The following is a 22174-nucleotide window of genomic DNA, read 5'->3' as shown; positions in this document are numbered from 1 at the left end:
AGTGGAAACTTTTTCAAAGAGCTGTAGGAAAGGTGAGCCTAGATTATGTAGGGTAAACACAGATAACTAGACAACCATGGAATGTGTATTACATGCTGTCCTCCAAGAGCTCACAGGGCCTCTCCTTCCATTTCCAGAAGAGTCTGCAGGAGAACCAAAGTCGAATGCTTAGAAAAGAACCTTTCCACCACAGACCGCGCAAAACAATGACCCTTCCGACGGGTTCTTTTTTGTGCTCCTCTTGAACAGTTTTGTTTCAAGTGGGGCTGGATGGAAAGGCCACTCTGAACCAAGAAAGCTACTTGCAAACTCCACAAAGCATAGGAGATGCTGGAATACCAGAGATATTTTTTGCAGCTGTTGGCCCAAAACCAAACATGTGACACACTAAAAATGTTCAGATCCTGACAGTGCAATTCACGTCGCTTCTACTGTACGTTCCTCAAACAGGAAATTTCTCTATCACAGCTAGAGAGAGAAAAGCTTCTTCCCTATCCTGTAATACAATCTGTGCCTTAATTTTTAGAGGCTCTGCTGTGATAGATATTGTACCTGTATAAGTTTACTCCACCCTTTTATATCAGTTGTCAGTGGAGGACATCAAGGCACTCGGTGAAGGAAGCAAATGTCTTTATTTTGGTTTGCAAGTGGGGAAACAGTAGCACATGTGTGACACACAGCTACCAAGCTTTTAAAAGAATTTCATATCCATCATAGAAAATGTGTGCCTAATTGCCTGAAAAATTTGGTCTTTAGATCTGAGTGACAGCATTTTCTACCTGCCTGCATGGTTCCCCACTGGCAGAGTACATTCCAACTGCAATAATTTCTTTTCTTTTCATTATAGGTAGCTCACTGCTGGTCTACAATACTCCATCCCACACAGAAGCTTCCTCACGTCTCGCCACCAAAGAAGGTCAGTCTTTTGCATATAAATGTCCCGGCTTCCTGTGCTCTCATAATGTTTTTGATTGGGTTAAAACTGGACCTTTTGTAATATCCTTGGCATGAAAATGTTCTGATCTGCTATGCATGCACAGCATGGTTAAAATAGAGTAATTCACAATTCTCAGCCCCATCCGCATGCTGAAAATCACATCTCCGCCTGTCCAGCCAACACTGTGGCATGAAATGTATATCTGCCATTGTCACACTTGTGTTTTACTGAGCTGATGAACTGGTGGCATATTTTCCGTTCTTTATGTGAAACAGTTGGAAATCTCAGATATATAGCAAGGGCTGAGACACTATTTCTCTCTGAGTGAGTTTGTGGTTGAAAGGATAAAATTTTCTCACAATAAATTCCATTACTGAATAAAGGCCACTCAGGCCTTCCAAAACCACTCATGAAACTGTCAGCTAGTTTCTACTAGCAAGGAAGACCAAGTGTGCCTTTCTGACACCTTAATTTTGGAACATTTTGATCTTCTTTTTCAAAGAACCCCAAATTTTTAATCTATCAGAAATTCTGATCATGTAGCTAGAGCTTAGAAACCTTGAATTTTAAAAGTTAATAACACACCTGAAGCTCCTTCAGGCTTTTGAGTTGTTTGTATATCCTTCAGTCAGGTTTTTCAGGTTTTACTCTGCAGTCAGTCCTGTGCCTTTTTCTTATTTTTAACGAAAAACTGGATTCTCAGTCATGATAAAACTGTGAGAGTTGGTGCGATGGGTATGATGCACATCCCTTACCTACGTAAGACAGTAAGTCACAGTCAGGCAGTTGAACTGCTAAAGGACAAATGAGGTGTTAAAGACCAGAAGTCTGGTTCTGTGCTCTATAACTTACTGTGTAGGACTAGGAGCCTTGAGTTTGGCCTTCCTTTCCCTTTGTGTAACTGCAAGAACATGGGTTCCCTTCACTGAACTGTCTTCAGCTCCTCCACTGGAAAAGCTCCTGGGAAAGGTGTGAAATCTCACGTCTGCCATATGAGATAACCCACCTAGAAGCAGTCTGCTCTCACCCCCAGACAGTTTCCTCACCTCATATATAAACATTTCTATGCCTTTCAGGAGAACATGGCTTCACTGATGAGCCACAAGTTTGCATTTCAAAGAATACTGGGGAATGGCAGAAAGTCTTTTATTTAAGCAGCTGGGGGAGAGAGAGAGACAAAACCCCCCATTTCACTGACAGACTACAGCAAACTGACATCACACATTTAACGAGCTTCTGCATGGTGTGTCTGGCTGCTTCATTGACTAGCACTGCTCTTAGAGCCAGAACTTCTTTCTCGTTGCACCATGCTGCATTTCATCTCCAACATCTGTCTTGGACCCTGGACACAAAATCAGTGCTGGTTTTTACAGCAGCTTCTTTTGTCCAGCATATAACTATCCACTTGAGCTGTCTGTTCCCGGGCATGCTGTTCTCTCTTTATGAGACAGGCATTAGTTGATAAAACGTGGTACATTACAGAGACAAAGCCGTGCAGGCTTTTCTGTGACTGACTACTTTGACGCTAACAGTCAGCTATTTAAAATTAGTAAAAGCTAGGCTTGCTCCTATTTGAATAAAGCAGACACACATGCACGTGTTCCTCCACAATTTCCCCCATAAACATCCACGCACATCCAAGCCTGTGCTCTTTCTGTCTCAGGCCAGGTGGTTGCTAAAAATAAAGGGAAGAAAGCGGCGATTTTTTTTATTAAAGAGAAATGCCCTGTGTAAAGTCGCACTCCTCTGAATATTTTATACCCTTTATCTTTGCAAGCTGGGCCTAGAGTCACTCAGGCAGAAAGAAATTTGAGGGAAAACACGTTCCTCCCCTCCATTTTTACTGCCCTCGAGTGTGTTTCTTTAGTGCAGCTGACAGAAGTTTGCGTTTGATTTCTGTCAGCTAGGCATTTTTAACTTTACATGGTACTTTCATCATGTGTCAATAAAGGACTAAACACACCCCTGGGACAGTCAAATAAAAATTAAGAACTAGCATAGAAATGTTGAAATCCCATCTATTCCTCTTCCATTTCTTCCTACAATGCATAAATTTCCTCTGCAATCATTTGATGTCTGAATACTGTTCTAGGACCCACCTCAACCTACTGTAACTGATTCATGCTCCAAATGTTATTCATGAGATAAGGTGACAGGATGAGAGACACGTGAACATGACAGGCTGACAGATAAGGAATTGGGGGAGCAGAGTGAAGTGTCTTGTCCAATATTGCAGAAGAAACTTACGATGAACACAAAGCTGGACTTGGAATTCCTCAGCCTCGGTCTAGTCTGTTAGGCAACAAGATTTTCCTTGCTTCCTTTTAAGGCTTTTTAATGGGCTCGCTTCAGGATGATGATATTCTTTTGGAAAAGGAATTTCAAGTTAAAAATAATGATATTTTTATAAATATTTTCTTGTCTCCTTAACTTCTCAAAGATGAAACACTTGTCTTTATGTTAATGCATCTTGGATCTACTAATCCTGTAAATATTTCTTCTCTCTATGCCTGTGAATAAAAACAAACAAATTTTTCTAACCACCTTCCCTTGAGGTTTCAAAAACAGGAGGTAATGAAATAGTACAATACGTGTCAGAGATAGGAAAAAAGTACCATTTTCTTCACTCCTCCTGTAATTTTTCTTGCACTTTCTCTATGATCACATAGATAATGCAAATAACCTGCCTGTGCAAATTCCAGGGAGAAATACATGCTCTTTGCATACGCTTGCCCTAAGCTTCACACAACGTATTCCATCCACATACTGTAAAAAAGAGCCTACATGGGAAAAAAAAAAAAAAAAAAAAAAAAAGGTACAGCTGCAAGACAGATGCAGATGTTCCAGATGCAGCATAGGGCTCTGCTCTCTCCCGACCTTGTTGCGGACATGGCAGGACCTGCTCTGTGCCCGCAGCGAGGACAGTGTCACCCAGGGGCACAGGACACCCCTTGGCCCGTGGCCCACGCTGGCAAGGAAGGGCAGCACTGCTGCCACACGACTGGGTTTGGCGCCGTGACACTGGAGGCAGAACTGCCTTGGCTGGTTGCAGCTGCAGACTTTACTCCCTTTTCCCCTTCTATTTTCTGCCCCTCTTCTCACTTCTCTTCTGCAATGCCAGCTCTGCACACAGAAGAACCTGCAGCACTGCTTTAGGAGAGTTAAACTGCTTTCATAGCAGAAACAGATACCGTAAACTTCTACAGCTGGTGCGCAAAGCACACGTGTTTTGTTCTCAGATCAGATAGGTAGAAACCTTGTCCTGTTCAAAGGACTCTTGTTGCCTGAGCTACTTTGCTTTTCAGCCTCATAAACACTCAAAAGTATGGTATTTAGCGTCATTGGTACAAATTGTCTTCAGCTGCCTTTGAGAAATAAATTGCTCTAATGAAAATCACCAGTATTTTTTGGCTAGAGAACAATTTTCTGGAAAATGAAACGAGGTTGCTCTCATTGCTGAATGGAAAGATTTGTGTCCCACTCCCAGCGCTCCACTGGAGAGATGGTCTGTCTCATTTTCCGTGACTGTTTGAAGCAATGACTGACCTACTGTAGGTACCGGAGACATGGGAGAAGAATCTGAGACCACATTATCTGCCCAAGTCCACGGAGATTTTAAATTGCTCGCCTTCAGAATGGTGTCATTTAAGTAGGTTTCCATAGGGAAATGGAAAGTATGTTCACATACAACAACATTTAGGAGGCCAAAGGGCTGTGTCCCGTAAGGTTGTGAGCATTCTGGCCTCAGTCCAACACATTTTTAGAGTCCATGTGTACGTTTAAGTATGTTGAGGTCTACATAACTCACGTGTTTAATATACAAGCCTAAATGCTGTGGAGGATTTGAACCCACACAGGATAGCGCTGGCAGTTCCCGAAGAGGCAGAATCACGGCATGTCAATGTGTAGAATTACACATGTGTAAGCAGGCATGTAGGAGCGTCTGGTGTGGTGTAGGTGGTGCTTTGTAGCATGTGCTGATAGGCAGTGAAGTGGGTATTTGTGCAGTAAGGTGGCAGAGTGCGGTGAAGGAAGGCTTGGTTGATATGGGCTACACCCAGGCATCACGCGTGAGAATTTAGTGGAGAGATTTTTTTGTGGCTCTTTGCCTCCAGATTAGAGGTTATGGATGATCTTGGCTAAAAGGCTGTATTCAGCATGGGTCTTCATCCTCCAGCACTGCGTACGTCAGGCTCAGCCTAAGGTAATACAGTTAGCTTAGACTAGTGGTAAACCAGCGCTAGCCCAAAGACTCATAAATCCAACCTGAATTCTAGAAGAACACAGGAAAAACTGATGTGCATTTTCAAAAAGCGAAGAAATTTGTAGGTGAATACATGAATATGGATGTAGGAGATGAATTTTAAGGATTTAGTCTGTGGCTATCCCATGTTTGTGTTTGCATTATAGAAGTGTTAGTGTGAACAATAAGGATGTTTGGGTGAGGGGTGTGTTTTGGTGGCAAACAGCGTGTTTTCCTGGGGGGTTGTACCCATGTTCGGTGTGAGCCCCTAGGGAAGAGTTTCCTGATGTTGGAGCATTAATAAGATCTCTCTCATGCAGATTCCCTGGCACCTAACAAAATATGAGTCTGTGCAGCTGCTTTTCTTGCTGTCAGGGTGGCAAACTCTCTCCTCTTTCCCCTGAAATTCCCTTTAATTTGGGTAGGAACTCTTTAAAACTCACCTCTCCCGCTTGTCAAATTTGGTGACAATTCTGGGTGACAGGTTGAAAAGTTTTGGGAGATTGGAGAGAGAGGGGCAAAGAGACCACAGGCAGCATGGTTGCATAAGCACAGTTCCCGCAGAAAAATAGTCTCAAATTCCTGCGTAAAATTCTTCTCTCAGAAAAGCCATTTTTCAGGTCTAAAAGGTTGTCACGTGAAAAATATTGACCAGTTTCAGTAAACTCTTAAGTGTGTTAGTAAAGCCCCTTGTTCACAGCAAAGGTTATAAACCCTCCCATCTTAGTTGTGTCAGAGGAAAAGCAGTTGTAGCTTTATGCCCTCTTAATTGTCTGTACATGCTAAAACATTTGTCGATGATATTTGTGTGCCTGGTGATGAAATATCCCATTTTTAGCTCTCTAGCAGAAAAAGGGGAGGCTTTTTTGGTGCTTCTCTTATTGCGACTGTGTGGCCAAACCAGGGATTTATGATTTCAGGAGAGACAGTAGCTAGCGCTCTTGGATTTTTCTTTTTTTCTTTCTTTTTTTTTTAATTGTTTTCCTTTGAAATTCCAGAGTTAGTGTTTTGTCTGCTTTCTCCCTGACCCTCTTCGGAGGCAGGCGTGTGTTTTTTCACCAGAAAAACTGGAAACAAAGAATCGTTGTCTTTAAGCTGTAGCAGGCAGGAAACCCAACTCACAAGGGATCACCCCGAGCCAGCGCTGTCCCAGAGTAGACTCCAGTTCTCTGAATTCAACCTGACAGCTTGTCTGGAGCACTTTCTAAGTAACCATTATCCTTCCTTTTCTCCCAGCAAAAGAGCTATTATTTTTTTGCCTAGGGTGCACTGCAAGCAATGTTATTGCACATGTGTGTGGGGGTTACACGTTTGCTGGGGTGCAGTTCCTCCCCTGAAAAGCTCTTGGAAGCGCTTTGGCTGTTTCCAAAGACAAGAGTAAATTTGTTTTCTGATAATGAGTTAAATGGGCAAATGCTGGAAAAAAAAGCTAGCTGCAATGTCTGCGCATGTGTGTCTTCCCTTCCCTTTTCTCTTATGTGTGTATTGCTGCGTCTGGCTTTTTTCTCCGCGAATATGCGTTTCTTTTTCATTACTTCTGCATTTGTCTGTTTTTCAGTAAGTGCAAACTGCACTCACGTTCACTGTTTGGCTTTACCCCCACTGTGTGCTGGGGGGTAAAATACACACAGTGCTGTTTGCATATTTGTGCACGCTCGTGTATGTGTTTTGGCTGAACGTGTGTGTACGTGTGCGAAGGGCGCTCAGAATGCACCTTTCAGAGCCTGCGATTGCATCTCTGAGTTTTTGCTCAGTAACATGCCTGTCCGCATGTGGCTCTTTGTGTCTGCAGCCCTGCGAGGCTCAGTAACATGTATTGTGACTGGAAAGTGCCTGCTTTTCAAAGCTGGCTCTGGGAGGGATTCTTAGGGCACATACTTCAGTCTTCATGCACTGTGCATTGGGACTTCTGCTGCTGCTATTAAAAAAAGCAACAACAACAACAACAAAAATTCTCATTACTTCCTCCATTTCTTCATAATGTGTCTTTGTAAGCCTTGCACAGGGTAACTCAGACGTGAATCAGGAAGTTCCACCGCTGCACGGCTCTGGGATGTTTTTGTAGCCACACTCGCACAACTGGGGGCTGTCGCCTATGGCTCAAAGCAAACAGGGAGTGACTCCAAGTTTTAGAGGCCAGAGCCCTCCTCCGAGTGGGGGAGCAGAGCTCCAGGCTCTAGAGCTGCGGCGTGTAGGAGCTCCTTCGTGTCACCCTGCCAGGCTCAGTCTAATGAGGGAGAGGGATTACAGATCTCAGGCTGGAGTGACCTGGGTCGGAAGGGACCGGCACTACCCTAAGCACTCCCCTACCTGGGCAAGCTGAATGAGTCCCCTTTGAAAATCCTGAATCCTAGTTCTGTGCATGCACTGTGTTACGGTCCAGATCCTGGTTGATCCTGGAAATAAGTGGGTTTCTGTCATGGTTCTTCAATCCAACACTGGATCTAGAACAGGAGTTAAATCAGAAATGTTTGATTGCTCAGGTTTGTGTTTCCATGAGGATGGCAACGCATACCCGGGTTCTCAGCTACTTTCAGAGATTCCCCAAGTTAAACCCGTTCTTCACATACATGCTCTGCAACAGGTTTCTTATGCAAATCCAACAGTCAGTCCCTTCTCACTTGGTTTGAGTTGACTTCAAGTCAAAACCCAATGTTGTTCCAATCCTGGACTTTGCTTTTTGCATCAGTTCCTCATCTGTAAAACAGGTTAATAGCAACGTAGAAATGTTAGGCAATTTATTTTCATTTTTAAAATAGTGAAATAATCAAATAGTTTTATAGAGTAGAAGTTTCTTTGAAATTATTCTGCACTCAGCTAGTTGCTTCCTCTTAGTGGAGAGACTTAGAATTACGTGATTCCACATATGATCCCTGTACTGGTGATTCTTCAGCACAGGGAGCAGAGCACTGTGGTCTTGAAGCAGAAACAAATGAGTTTGGTGCTTGAAGGAACTGGAAAGTCTTACGTAATCATGAGAACAGTCATAGTAATACTGGCTGTGAATGACATATGGCATACGTGCTAAGCAATTGTTTGAATTAGCAGAAATAGTAAATTGAAAAGTAATTCGTTGCAAAACAAATGATACTGTGGATGAGATTTCCAGCCCTTAGTGTATGTGGTTATGACACACATATAACGTGTATCTGGGTGTGCCATAGGGCTAAAAGTTATGGGAAGCAAATTGCTGACTTGCATAAACCGCCTCTTGTAGCCATTTGAGAAGGCCAGAGGACTCCTCATACTCTGCTCTGCTTCCTAGTCCTGTTCCACCGTCTCTGCCACACCCCGTCAAAGCTCCTACAGACAAATGAGACCATCCAGAGCCTTCACAGCTTTGTGCTAAGAAAAGCCATATCTCTAGCAAATCTCTTGCTGCTGACATTGTAAGGTTTTGCACCGTATGTACTGAGCATTTAGTATGTACACTTGGAGCCAGAGTGGGCCTGGGAAGAACCTTATAGACTCTACAACCTTTATGTTTGCTGCCATCATTTAAAACAATGCGTCTAATGTTTCTAGGAGGAGTTGGAGGTGTTTTTGGCTTCCTTGCCCCTCCAGAAACCCACAGTCTAGGTTTCTTCTCTCCAACTGGCTTTAAACACAACCCCACCTCTTCAATGCGATCTCCAGGAGGTTAAATGACGGGAGTGTGAGGGCTGGACGCTCAGCAGCTTGGCAGAGCTTGCTTACATGTTTGGTTTGCAGCAGTAGTGTTTTTTGTTCCCATGCGCCTACGTTGGGACTAGTCCAAGATACCAGAATAGTGCCACCACACACAACCTCACTTTGGGAGGAAAAGCGGTGAGGTCTTATGCCCTCCTTTCTCTCTCTCCCTATAAAGTATTTGCCGCAAAATAGACCCCAAGTGACCACTTAGATTAATCACAAGTCTGGATCCCCTAGGACACCTGGTTCTGCTTTCCCCATTTAGAGAAGCTAATTTAAATTCCAGCCACCAAGCCAGGATCCTTTCTTCCTACTGAAGCAGAAGGAGTCATTGCAAAAAACAGACTGTGTTCTGCATGGAGAATCCCATGGATCTCATAGCCTGCTTCAGGTTTGCAGCCTTCTCTTTCCCCTTCCCCTGATTTGCTTCACTGAAATCTGTAAGGCCAAGTCCTGTCTGGGAATATGGTGTCTGTGCTCCCTAACCAAAGAAGTCAGGGTATTCAGGAGCAGTTCCTTCTGTATTTCTGGTTTGGGCTTTTTTCCATCGTGTGAACTGGGGTCATTTGACATTTTTTTTGTGAAGTACCCCAAGATGCTGTGGTAAGGAACCCAACAGACGATGGCTAACTGACTACAGTCATTTAGAACTGTCACTGTTCATCCGGGTCAGCAAGACAGCCTTGGCCAGAGGCCTCCAGTGCATTTCAAAGGGAAACAGAGGCAGTGTTAGTAAGTAGACAGACAGTTCACTGAGACTTGGGAAACCTTTATTTTCTTCCTGGCTCTGTCCCCATGACTAAGAACAAGCCACTTCCCATCCTCTGGCTGCCTAATCACCATGGAGATATCACCTCCCGTAGGCAGGAACTGGTGGGCTCTTCCTATTGCTTAGCACCAGTATGCTGGGGAATCAAGATGCCTCCACAAATTTGCTTCATGTGTGTTTCTCCAAACATCTACACAAGCTGACTCCAGGAAGAAATCCTGTCTGAGGAGACGGAAGCTTCTTGGGAGGTTTCAAGCCCCCTTCAGCTCTGTGACGAGGCTCCTCATAAGGGAAAGGTGATGGGGATAGTGTTCCCTCAGGCAGAGCTCAGTGTTTGGATGCTTCTGGGTTACGTATAGTATTACGTTTCAGGATGCTGTTCAACCGGGACACACAGTCCCATGGCTATTGTGTTAACCCAGGCATGACACTGCCCACAGGTCTGACAGAGGGAGCTAATGTTCAGGCCAGTCATTCTGCACCTTGACAGTGAGCCCCAGCAGCTCATAAAGCAGTGCCTGGCTGGAAAAGAGCTGCTGCAGCTGCCAGTGACGCCACGAATCCAATAAATACACCGTGCTGCTCCTCCCCAGCCCTGCTTGCAGTTAAGGGCACTATGCCAGCATAGATGGCATTTTGAGGTAAGATTCCCCTATAGTGCCTATAAAGCATTTAGCCCATAAATGATCCAGCCCCATTGTATCCATCCTAGAACAAAAAGGCCTGAAAAATGAGGATATTACAGGCCCAGTGCCCATCGTTCTCCTGAAAAACCTCATCGAGGCTGGTAGCACGAAATTGTGCCTGAATCTGGTTTGACTGAAAAAGCTCCTACAGAGAGAGCAGGATGAAGGGGCTGTCAGCACTCACCGAGCAGCTCAGGAAGCACAGGGACTGTGAGCCTATTGTTCAGTTGAAATCCACCCCCCTTGCTTCTCCCCTCTGTCCCAAGCTCTCAGATTTATAAAACACCATTTTTGAAGAAAAGAAAAAAAAAAAAAAAGAACTTCTTAAAGCTTATCACAGTGGGTTTTCTCTCTAATACATCATATCTTAAACACAAATTCCCTAATGGCTTGTTCACTGGCTGCATTCAAGCTGAAAGGACTGCTTAGGCATCGGGGATGGTCTTCGCTGTGATGTGGAAATCTGCTTGGGGATTTTAAGCCCAGTTTCCTAGGGAAATGAGTCTGTGCGTGTCTGTCCATCCACCCCCTAGCCCATAGCAATAGTTGAGCCTATTAGTCTGTTTAGACTAAATATGATCCAGAGGTACAGGGAACAGGAGCGAAGTGAGGAACACTCGAGCTGTGAGATGAGGGGGGGGGATGTCTGTAAAGGTGGGCACTCCTCTGTTTCTTCCCCACATCAAGTCCTTCCTTTGTTGTACCAGACATTCTGACAAGAAGAAACTGCAGAGGTTTGGATAATTTAGCTTATCTTTTGAACTTTACAGGACAGCCGGCCTAATGCCCAGCCTTGACCTTGCTAATTTTGCCATGTTCTGAGCTTTTTCTCAGCCTTCTGCATAGCCTAGCAGGCTGTTTCACTACCGTGTTAATTCTGATTTACATCTAATTCTGGAAGAATCAATAGACTTTGAAAGGGGAGTTGTACAGGAGAGGATGAAAACTTATAAATGGCACAGAGGGTGGAGAGGTAGGAGCTGAGGGAGATTTGAGGTGAGAAGGTATAGACCAAGGTTAGAAAGGGTGCAGAGACCAGTGCTACGCAGTCTGTTCCGCACAGCCTGATTTCTAAGAAAGCGACTTCATCTGGAAAAGGCAGTTAAAGCCTGAGGAAAGTGCATTTATGCACGTAAATAAATAAAATTATATTTAACCTTCTTCCCAGGCGCGCTGTGAGTGTGAATGTTTGCAAAGCTGTGAGATCCTTAGTTGAAAGGTGCTGTGAAAGTGCAAAGCATTATTAATATCCTTTACCTTACTCATAATAGAGTATACATTCATTCTGGGGAATTTCTGGACATAAACCAGACAGCTGCAGAATGACATTTCTTGAAAGCATCTATGATTTATTTTCTGCTCTTTAATTCCATTTTGTATTGAACACACATTTGTCATAGGACTGTTGTTCCACTGGGCCTTTTAAGTCTAAAACAGACTGGGGGACCTGATCCTTAGCTGGTATAAATTTGCCCCTAACTTCACTGTCACTATTTGCTGATTTACACCAGAAGAGGACCTCAGTCCAAGTCTTTTAATTGAATTTCCATAGTGCGGCAAGTTTTGGTGTAAAATCCAAGTGGTTTTAATGACAGATAAGACTCTCCCTGTAACTAACCGTCTGGCTGGAGTTCTGTAGGATCTCTTCGAGCCACTGGGCGTCAGGTCCTGGGAACGATATTGTTTTTGCAGAAACTTGAGTCTCTGGATAGGTTCCCTGGCTCTGCCTTTTCCATTTTGTTTTAAACACGTTCAGCTTTAGAGTCTGGGCCTGGAAGCTGGGAGGGCTGGTGTGGTTCTTTCACGTTGCACGGATTTTTGTGAAAACAAAACAAAAATAGCTTAGTGGATTTGGACTTTTGGGGGGGCAGAGGGAGAGAAAGAGTTGGAAACTTGCACAAGCTGAGTGAACACATTGTTTCAATAGCAACGCCTGTATTGCTAACTATCATATTTAATCCTTTTTACCATCGCAAAGTCACACTCAGAGCTAAGTCTCATCCTAACAATACAAGTGCAGCAGCTCCTATATATGCCCACACTTTATAATCCGTACTATATAGGGAAAACTGAGGCAAAGGGACTCATCTGAGGTACGCTAAACCTGGATTAAACCTGGGCTGTGTCACATGCACACCATCCTTCCAAGCTGATGTTTAGCAACCTAAGACATACACTACAAGGAAACCCATTCAGAGAGGTTTTGAACGACCATTTCAACCAGGCTTAGCCAAACCTATCCGGTGAACTAAGCCTTGATCCTGTAAAGCCCAAGCAGCCGTAGCAATACGTGCCTGGTCAGCAACTCTGATTGCGATAGTATCACTTATTGGTTAGAAAAGCCTTCAGAAGATGCATTTGACACTCTTTCTGTGACAGTGAGCAAAGCAGGCTCCTCCTCAGTGCCAAAGTTTCTCCATCTGGAGGAGGAGGAGGAGGAGGATCATCTATCCAGATGATGGCCTATTTGTTTACTCAGAACACGCTGCTGCGTCTGAATCAGCCAACCCATTTGTAGCAGTTGATTCACTTTGGTCAATTTTTTGACCTAAAAGAATCAGAGAAAATTGAAAATTTTCCCTGAGTTCTGCTATTTTTTGGAAAAAAATCTTTTCCCCAATTTGAAAAGAATTTTTCTGTTGGAAGATTAATTGCTACCTTTCTTTTTACCAGGATCATCATGTGGTGACATTTCCATTAACATTACATAATGGCAAAACTGTTTCTGACTGAGCTAACCAAAACGTACATTAGCATCTTGATCGGTGGAAATTTCTGAGGTTTAGCCTTTCTCTCTCAATGCAGAACTCTTACATTTTTTTCAAAATATTTCCCAAACCAGTACTCTAATAGCTCTAGTTGTAATACTTCTGAAGGATATCCCAGGGGAGAAATGAAAGTCAGAGACCGGCTGCAAAGAGGACATGGGAAAAGCCAGTGGTTACTTCAGACCTGCTCTCTGCTCTCCTGATTTCAGTCACCGATAGAGCAGCACCCCAAGCTCCGGGTGCACGCAGATGAAGTTAGAATTTGCACAACGGGTTTCTAGCAAGGGAAACACCACCCGTGCAACCAGCATCTTATTTACAACAATGACAACTGTTGAGGACTGAGCTTGGGGATAAAGTTCCCCGGCAAGGCAGTTTCCAGCCCTGCTGCTCCTTGCCCGGCCATGGGAGCGGGGACAGGGCTCCCTTCTGGGGACAGCGTGGCTGGGGCTGCCGCCTCCCTCTCCCAGAGATGGCCCGTCGCACTCTTTGTACCAGGCTGAAACCGTAGCGGTTTGTTTTTCAGTCTGATCTATTTGCAGTGGGGTTTGCGGTTTCTAGTAAAAAGGGAAAAAACAAATAAGTAAAATAAAAATAAAAACAGACAGATTACATGAGCTCTGTTTTCCCCCATTCCCTTCTCTTCCCTCCTCCTCTTTCTCTCCCTCTCTTCCCCTCCCGTCCCCTCTCTGTTTTCCTTTTCATGCCAATAACTAGAAGGCTGTAATTTCAAAGCTGCAGCAGCTTTCCCAGCGCCGGGAGGAATGTGCAAGTGCCTGGGATGTTTCTGCAGGGAGCTGTGCAGCCCAACGGGGCACGAGGCAGTGCTCACTCCTGTCCAGCAGTGTGGCCAGAGGGGCATTTTGAGTTCCACTTGAGAAGATGCTTTTTCCCTTTTTCCCCCCTCCTTAAAATAGCTTCCTTATTGTGTGTGTCAAGTCCTTGGCCTCTTTGGGTTTTAAAGTCATCATTTATTTTCTGAGAAATAACAAAAGGATTAATCTCATCCTCCTTTCCTGTGCGTGGTCTTCTGTCATCTTGGGATGAGAGGAAGGGGGGCTCGTTTTGGATGGGACGAGTCGCACTCTAAACTCCACCGAGAGCAAAGACTATACTTCATGATCAGAATGTGCCAGGCTCAAGCATTGCACAAACAGCTGGTCCCAACCACTGTATTTACACTCTCTTGCCTTTGTGAGAGGGACAAGGGAGCAGAGGAGGTACGGGAGAGGAAACATAATAAATCTGCATATTACCAAGCCAGTTGGCACCAAGATACAAAGCTAGGATCTTGCAAGTTTTTCCTGGGAAGAGTTGATTTCAATCCCTCTGTGCCTGTTGTCTTTTGTCATTAGATCCCTCCTATGATGCAGTCAGGAGAACAGGATGGGGCAGTATTATGAATTCTGGCCTCTCTAAAAGTAAGTTGTCCCAGTGGGAATCACAAATTCTCCAATGGAAGATCAAAATGAGACTGTAGGAGAAGATGGGCATGGCTGGCTTGTGTTACAAGCATCACAAGGGCGAAAGATTTGGGGATAGTCCGTTGGATAAGAGCTAGAATTATGTTATGAAAAGAAATAAAAATTGGCACAAATATATTTATCATTGAGTCATGTATTGAAGATGACAGCACGTAGCGGTAATACTTTCAGGATTTGATTAAGGGGCCAGGAGCAGACCCTCCATACAAACACAGACTCTGTGTTAACCACCTGCCTGTAGTCAAATTTAATATTTTAGGGACAGGTATAGACAGCTTGGGCAGATTCTGAGAGTTTCTTACTACTTTTCAGAAAGGAAGATTCGACACAAAATCTAACAGGCAGATAGGGCCCCGACTTCATGAGCCCTACTGACGCAACTGTTCTTGTTTCTTACTGGTTTTATAGTGTCCTTCAATTCACAATACACTCCGGGTGAGTTAGAAATATCCATTCCCTGCCTCTAAAATCTGTATTCTAGCTAACAGAACCAGATGATACAGAGCTACACTCTCCCCTGCTTCCACTGCTGGGGCATATCCCTGTGCCGCAGTGCAAGATGGGCACGTTTGACTCTCAACAGGCTACTACTGGGTGCAAATACATGTGGCAGAACCTGGCCGTCAGATTATATTTCCTTTGCTTTGCAGCTTTCTGAGCTATGCGCACTCTAAATGTGAAGACTATTCTTTGAGTTATAGTTTTCTGGTATAAGAAAAGATATGAAGAGGAGAAACAGATGTTAATGTTGATGTGATTTATAGAAACGGCCGTGATATTTTCAACAAGAAGTTTGGTTTGATAAAGCCAAAAGGTTTTGCATAAAAAGGTTGCTTTCAAAAAGAATTTGTATTTCCAAAAAATGTTGGAAAAAGTTCCAACATGGAAGAAGGTCAGAATTTATAAGTCTTTAAAAATCCAATTTTCTGTTCAAAACATGGACGTAAATTAGAATGGAAGTTAAATCGCAATAAAAGACAGAAAAATTGTAAAGTATCTACATAATACTTTTTCTGGCCTCACCTGCATATTTTCATTTTACAGGGAAATTTTTAATTTCTAGCGAAATCACTTAATTTTATAGTGCCATTTCACAAATATCAGCTCTTTGGATTAGAAAACTTTTTTCCCATCCCAGTCGCTGTTATTCCTGTCCAATGTATCTTGCACTTGCCTTGTTCTCTGCTCATTCCTCCTCTTCTATTCTAGTACACATAAGATCTTTCTCTGTCTTTACAGGCCCTCCTGTTGCAGGGACACAAACTGTGAATAAGACAACAGAACAGCAACGGCCCCAGCCAGGTAATTGTTGATTTTGTCCCTTCTGCATTTACTAAGTAATTAGATTTGTACTAAATTGGGTGAATAGAAGTGTTGAGCAGCACCAACTCTGCTGTCGAGCACAGGACAAACAGTCAGAGCCTTACAGGGAAGTCTCAGAATAATGAGTCAACTGTGACTGAGCGTGACAGCAGTTGTTCCAAACTGGTTCTGTCTTACTGCATTGTCCTGTCCCATCCAAAAGAAACACCCTCGTTTCAGCCGAGCCACGTGCAGTGCCCGGCATCGGTTGTGTCTCCTCCGAAGCATCACGACACACCGTGTAATGAAGCGGTTTGGGGCACGGAGCTGTTTCTGCTGCAGCGGTGGAGCAGCTGCTCGTTACCTCTTCACCTCTGCGGCAGGGATGGTCAATGGAAGGATCGCCAAACAGAATCAACAGGGCTTCCCCTGCCTCAAAGAAAACCAAATAAGAAAAGCAAACCCTGTTGGGCAGCAAGCAGTAGTGTTTCCTGCTAGTTTCCCAAGGGGCCTTTGAAAAGCTAAATACCACCTTCTTTGCTTTGCACAGCTGCTTTCTATCCCCCCTTTTTTTTTTTTTTTTTTTTTTAAGGGGTTGGTTCTTTTGGCGTTGATTCAATCCACGACCAAATGCTATAGATCCAAATCACCAAAACCAGAGAGAAGCCAGAGGAGAAGTGTAGAGCTTAGGGCTGAGGAGGCCCCACAAAAAGGGAAGGAATTCATTCCTAATAAATGCATTGTGGGATTTACAGGAAACACTCAGCCTCATTGGACAAAACTCCTGTTACTCTCATTTGTCTAATGCTCTGTTTGCTTCAGTAAGGGAGAGTTGGGTGACCATTTCATTGACCTCAAAGGGAAGCAAGCTCAACTGCTAACAAGCGGATTTAAAAATCTCATCTGCTGCCCAGCTCCTTTTATTAGGAGAAACATATTTGCTCCTGATTTGTTCCTGTTCTAGTATCCCACACTTCTTTTCTTTCACGTTTCATGTTTTCTAGTTGACACATAAGTGTAGGGTATGTCCAAACTGATTACAGACTTTGAAAGCAGGCAAAATCTGAAACTGATGCCAGAAACACTGTGCCATTTTGGATTCCATAAATAATTGGTGGTTGTTTGCTAAAAAAGAAATAAAGAACACATCAGGTCTGTTTCAGGCCCTAGGAGAAGAGGCAGTAAGAGTAAAGAAAGAAAATGAAAATTTGAACTGGTTTATAGGCTAAACAGTAGTGAACTGTTGTTTCTTTTGGATGAAACATTTTTTAAAATAGATTTTGTTGGATGTTTTTTAGATCCCTATCAAATCCTGGGGCCCACTAGTAGCCGTCTTGCCAATCCAGGTGAGTTCATCTTTAAATTTCAGCCCAGCATTATCAAAGGGGTTAGCTTTCCTTCTCATCCACTGCTCCAGTCTGTACTGGATGAGGAGCTGTTGTCCTCTGCCGTTCGGGTAGGCTGTGAGAGCCATTGACCTTGGTAGCTGTGCTCTCACAAGTGCTTTTGCAAAAATCCTTCCAAAAAAGTGGGGAAAGTGATGCAACATCATCTTTGTCAGGACAAAATCACCATCCTGAATGTTCTTACCCCAAACCAGCTTTCCCTAAGAAGAGTTCTACAGGGGACTTAAATGCTGGTCTCTCAGATTTTCAGTACAGGTTCGTTTTTCACTGTCTGCCATGGATTAGCTGTTTGGAAGGCACAAAACATTTCTGAATATCATAATATCAGTTATCTATCATAACTGCATGATAGCTGTTTCTAACACATCATCTGCAGAAAACAATCCCTGACTTTGGGGAATAAGACCTAGAGTAAATCTTGCTTGAACAAACTTGTATACACTGAGTGCTTGTAAGGAAACGTCCTCATAAGGCTCTTTACTATTAGTATAACCACACCGAATAAAGCTAGGAGTCATCTAGTCTGGGGAAGAAAGAATCCTATGTAACTCAGATCACCAACTGGTAAGAAAACTGTAGGTATCCAAAACAATATCCATGGTAAACAGTAAGCAGCTGAGAGTTGAAACATACCGTGTTTCACTATTCAGTGAAAAATTCTGCAGAACACTATGCTCGGGAAAAAGCCTGTTTATGAATAGCCTGAAGATTTTAAGGCCAAAGGCGACCATTATGAAATCTAATCTGACCTCAACTCGTGAACAGAACAAAGGGTTGACTAACTTGTTTGCTGGGAACAGTTTATCCATTCCTACATAAGACTTTCTGAGGCTTGAAGGAGCAGTTCCCAGTAAAGATCGAGATAGTCCTTCTGTTTCCTGCCTTTGTCTTTGCTTTTAAGCAGGAAACACAACGTCATTTCCTTTCCTCTTTGGCTTGCTTCTCGCAGGGAGCGGGCAGATCCAACTGTGGCAGTTCCTCCTCGAGTTGCTGTCGGATAGTTCCAACGCCAGCTGTATCACGTGGGAAGGGACCAATGGGGAATTCAAGATGACGGACCCTGATGAAGTGGCACGGCGCTGGGGAGAACGCAAAAGCAAGCCCAACATGAATTATGACAAGCTGAGCCGAGCCCTCCGATACTACTATGATAAGAACATTATGACCAAAGTGCATGGCAAAAGGTATGCCTACAAATTTGACTTTCATGGCATTGCCCAGGCTCTTCAGCCTCATCCCACTGAGTCGTCAATGTACAAGTATCCATCAGATCTCTCCTACATGCCGTCTTACCATGCCCACCAGCAGAAGGTGAACTTTGTACCCCCGCACCCTTCTTCTATGCCTGTCACATCATCCAGTTTCTTTGGAGCAGCCTCACCTTATTGGACCTCCCCTACAGGAAACATTTATCCAAACCCCAGTGTCCCTCGCCATCCCAACGCCCATGTATCACCACACTTGGGCAGCTATTACTAGATGCTTTTATCTTCAAGTGGCCTTTATCAGTCTGGTTGGACTTTTTCTTTACTTCTGGGATTTTTATGTTTTTTTGGGGGACCGTCAATGGATAATTGTGGCCTTTCTGGGGAAGAATTGAAACTGGATATTGGTTATTCCTGGATCAAACCTTTTACTTATGTAACTTTGCCTCTTGTGTCTTGAACTGAGAGATGGATGCTTCTTTGGGCCAGTACTCTGCATTTTCTTTGGTTTTAAACGCTTATGTCCTCTGTAGGAATTGACTATGAAGATTGTTCACCATTACCTGGGATGATTATTAGCTTTTTGATGAGAGAAATTTTTACAAAATCAAAGGCTTTTGACAAGACATAGATCCAACTGTGGGTCGTAGGAAAAGATGACTACATGGGGTTTTTTCTCGCTGTGGAGAGGGTAGGCAATTTGACCATTAAGTGGAGGACGTTGGGCTGCAGGGGACTGCAACTGGAATCTTAGCTTTAAGGCAGATGAGGATTTTCACCCAACTGGAAATTAAATATATATATATTCATATATATATATATATATATGTACATGTATATTTTAAGAAGTAAAGGGCATTGAAGGAACTTTTCTAGAGTGTACAACTTCATTAGACTATGTATTAACTCCAGAAACATCAGAAACCAGAACAAAAAGTAACCTAGTGTCAAGCACAGACATTCCTTGAAAGCAAAAGTGAAGTAAAATAAATGACAGCAGGCCCTGAGCTCTGCCAGAGTCTTAGGGATCGCTAAATGCTACCGATTCGCGAACGCTGTGCGTTTGTCAGACCGTCATCCAAAGGGTCAACAAATCAGAAGGCAAATTACTGTATAAATTATGCAGAGTTATTTTTCCCTATATCTCACAGTTTTAAAAGAAAGATTAAATAAAACGAGTTGACCTCGGTCACAAATGCAGGTTTGTTTTTTACTATCAGCTCAGTTGTTTGTGGGTTGTTTTTGTTTTTTTTTAATGTAATTTGTACATCTTTTCAATCTGTACATTTGGGCTGTATCTTTGTACTTTTTGCTTAAAAAAAAAATTAAAAAATAAGACATGAGTAATGTATCTGTTGGAGATGGCCTTGATTCTGCAATTGGATCCATAATTGACCCCCAAAGTAGCCAGAAACCTTCCAGATTTCCCCGGGTTTGTCTAGAGTAGTTTTTTCTTGCATTAGCCTGTCGTAGTTGTCTGCAAATTAACTCCATTTAGCTAACGTGTTTGGATTGAAGCTTATTGAAAACATGCACCAGCATTTTAAAGCAACTATTTGAATATTTGGGATTAGTTTTCACCAAAATCTTGAACTTTGGAAAGATTTCAACGGCTTCATAGATAAAATTATCAAATATTTCCCGTAACATCTTTTCAAAAACTTTCACTATGGGTTTTCACTTAAATTTTAAACGTGCAAAAATTCTCAGCCATCTTCAATTTTGCACATGTTAATCTGATGATCCACAAATGGCGGTTTGGTGCCATAAACAGAAGGGTAAACCACAAGCATTTGTGTTATAGAACAGATGTCTATAGAGGGGGTGAGACTTACATGTACAACCTATTAGCTAACTTGTATTAACTGGCAACCAATTAACAGGATCACAAATATCTAGTCTAGACATAACCTCTGGGACTCTGTGTGGGTGCAAGATTTGGTCCATGTGCATCCGATTGCAGGATGAGAGCCTGAAACCAGAACGTTGTAGTTTGCTCATAACTTTAAACAGAAGCACTGATGCCATTATTTAACAAAATGGAAAAATAAGATCAAGCTAAACTGTTTAGGTCTTAGTGCTTTCGGGATGTTTATAAGTAACATTACTGCAATAATCGCAAAATTTAAGTATGAAGAAATTACCCATGGAAATGGGGCTTTTGCTACTATATATATGCAATGTACTTTTGGATACTAAAATATATATAATTTTGCAAGCTATCTCAGTGTTTTTTAAAAAATGTATTAAGTGTTACAATGAAACTGTTGTATGAAGAGGATGATGTAAAAAAATGTGACAAAATAAATGGTGGTTTTCTTCTCTAAGGCATCACATTGTCCCACTCTCTCCCTCCCCTCTCATACCCGCAGAGAAAGCATGAACTTTGCCTCTGAATTACTTTTAGCTAAAAAGGATAACAAAGCAGCCCCATAGTAGAGGCAATCAATCCTTTTCACTATAAAACAGTACCGACCTCTTATTCCAGAATATTTGTGATTCTGGAGCCAGTGTTTATCAGACCTAATTTAGTTATTGAAGTGTCTAAATCAGAAACCTAGGCTCCACCTTTTGTCCTTGGAGAGAGAAAGTGGTAGAGTAGCCAAAGCTTGAGGAGGTGAAGTGTCTCACACGAGGATGGTGGCAGAGATGGGGTCTCAGCACCGTGCCAGCCTCCCTGCGAGAGCCGTGCCTGACCTAACAGACATCTCCGTCTTGTTTGCTCTTTCGGGGGCTCCAGAGCTCATTGGCACAATGTCTATGTACAATGCCTTATGTATTACCAGCCTGCCTGCTCATGTTTCTCACCTATCCCCAAGCCCCAGGGAAAGCCAGTGCTCCAAAGCATTCCTGAGATGGAGTAAGAGGCTGCAAAAACAAGCACTGCCAAGGAATCTTCTGATTGTGTATAAAGGTCAGGCAAAGGCACTTCCTGTATTTTTGCAGACACACGGTGGTCCTGAGAGATAGCTTGATCTTTCTGCCGATTTGATAAACCCTTAGAAATACATAACTGCATGAGTACACCATTTCCTTCCTCCACACACAACCTTTTGTTGCTAAGTTTCTAGTACAATAGCTTTCACTGGCTTGATTAGCAAGCCTGGGCTCTGAAAAAGAGCGATATTAATGTGTTCAACCACCACAGAGCTGTTCCCTTTGTGTATTCAACCATAGTCGCTCAATTTAGTCATAAGAGTGAGTGTTTTGTTGCTTATCTCTATTGTTTTTCACTTTAGCACTATCCAGATTCATCCTGGCTGTGCATCATCAATAGAAATATCAAGGATTTTATTTGAATACAGTGCTCCTGCCCCGTTGCCAGTAATGGGAAAAAGTGAAGACCGAGGCTGTACAAAAACATCTAAAGGCAGAATCCGAAGGTTATCGGAGTGTAAAGATGTCTTTGATAGCAAAATTTGGCCAGCAGGATCCTTGGTGAAAAAAAAAAACAAAAACAAAAACAAACGACTTTTGAAAACAACCAACGATTTAAGAAGCATCTGGTTCTGGCTGTCCAACTTGCAACAGCTTAAAGGAGCCCGGACTGAGATGGAAGGTGATCAGCAGCATCCACAGCTCAGGTCCTTTCTGTGTCCTTTCATCCTTTTCTTCAGGGTACTTGCTGATATTAATCTCTTTTTTATATATATATATTTGGTAATATATTTGGTAATATGTGCTAAGAGTTTGCCACCCACT

The 22174-nt window shown here is 43.1% G+C and overlaps 1 protein-coding gene across 2 annotated transcripts in view; it reads left to right on the top strand.

The window, feature by feature from the left end:
• Nucleotides 1-20803, top strand: part of FLI1 (Fli-1 proto-oncogene, ETS transcription factor) — an 87865-nt gene extending 67062 nt beyond the window's left edge. The window contains exons 6-10 of one of the 2 annotated variants that reach the window (XM_074927495.1): nt 848-916; nt 14431-14496; nt 15799-15861; nt 17160-17207; nt 18217-20803. In XM_074927495.1, coding sequence (XP_074783596.1) covers nt 848-916; nt 14431-14496; nt 15799-15861; nt 17160-17207; nt 18217-18746 — 776 coding nt within the window. In that variant the 3' untranslated portion in view covers nt 18747-20803. The remainder of the gene's footprint in view (nt 1-847; nt 917-14430; nt 14497-15798; nt 15862-17159; nt 17208-18216) is intronic. The other variant, XM_074927496.1, reaches the window with a different exon arrangement.
• Nucleotides 20804-22174: the final 1371 nt, after the last annotated feature.

Source organism: Athene noctua, chromosome 26 (assembly GCF_965140245.1).
Source record: "Athene noctua chromosome 26, bAthNoc1.hap1.1, whole genome shotgun sequence".
Classification (NCBI taxonomy): domain Eukaryota; kingdom Metazoa; phylum Chordata; class Aves; order Strigiformes; family Strigidae; genus Athene; species Athene noctua.
The sequence above is the reverse complement of the archived record's forward strand: the minus strand, read 5'-3'. Positions and strand labels throughout refer to the sequence as shown.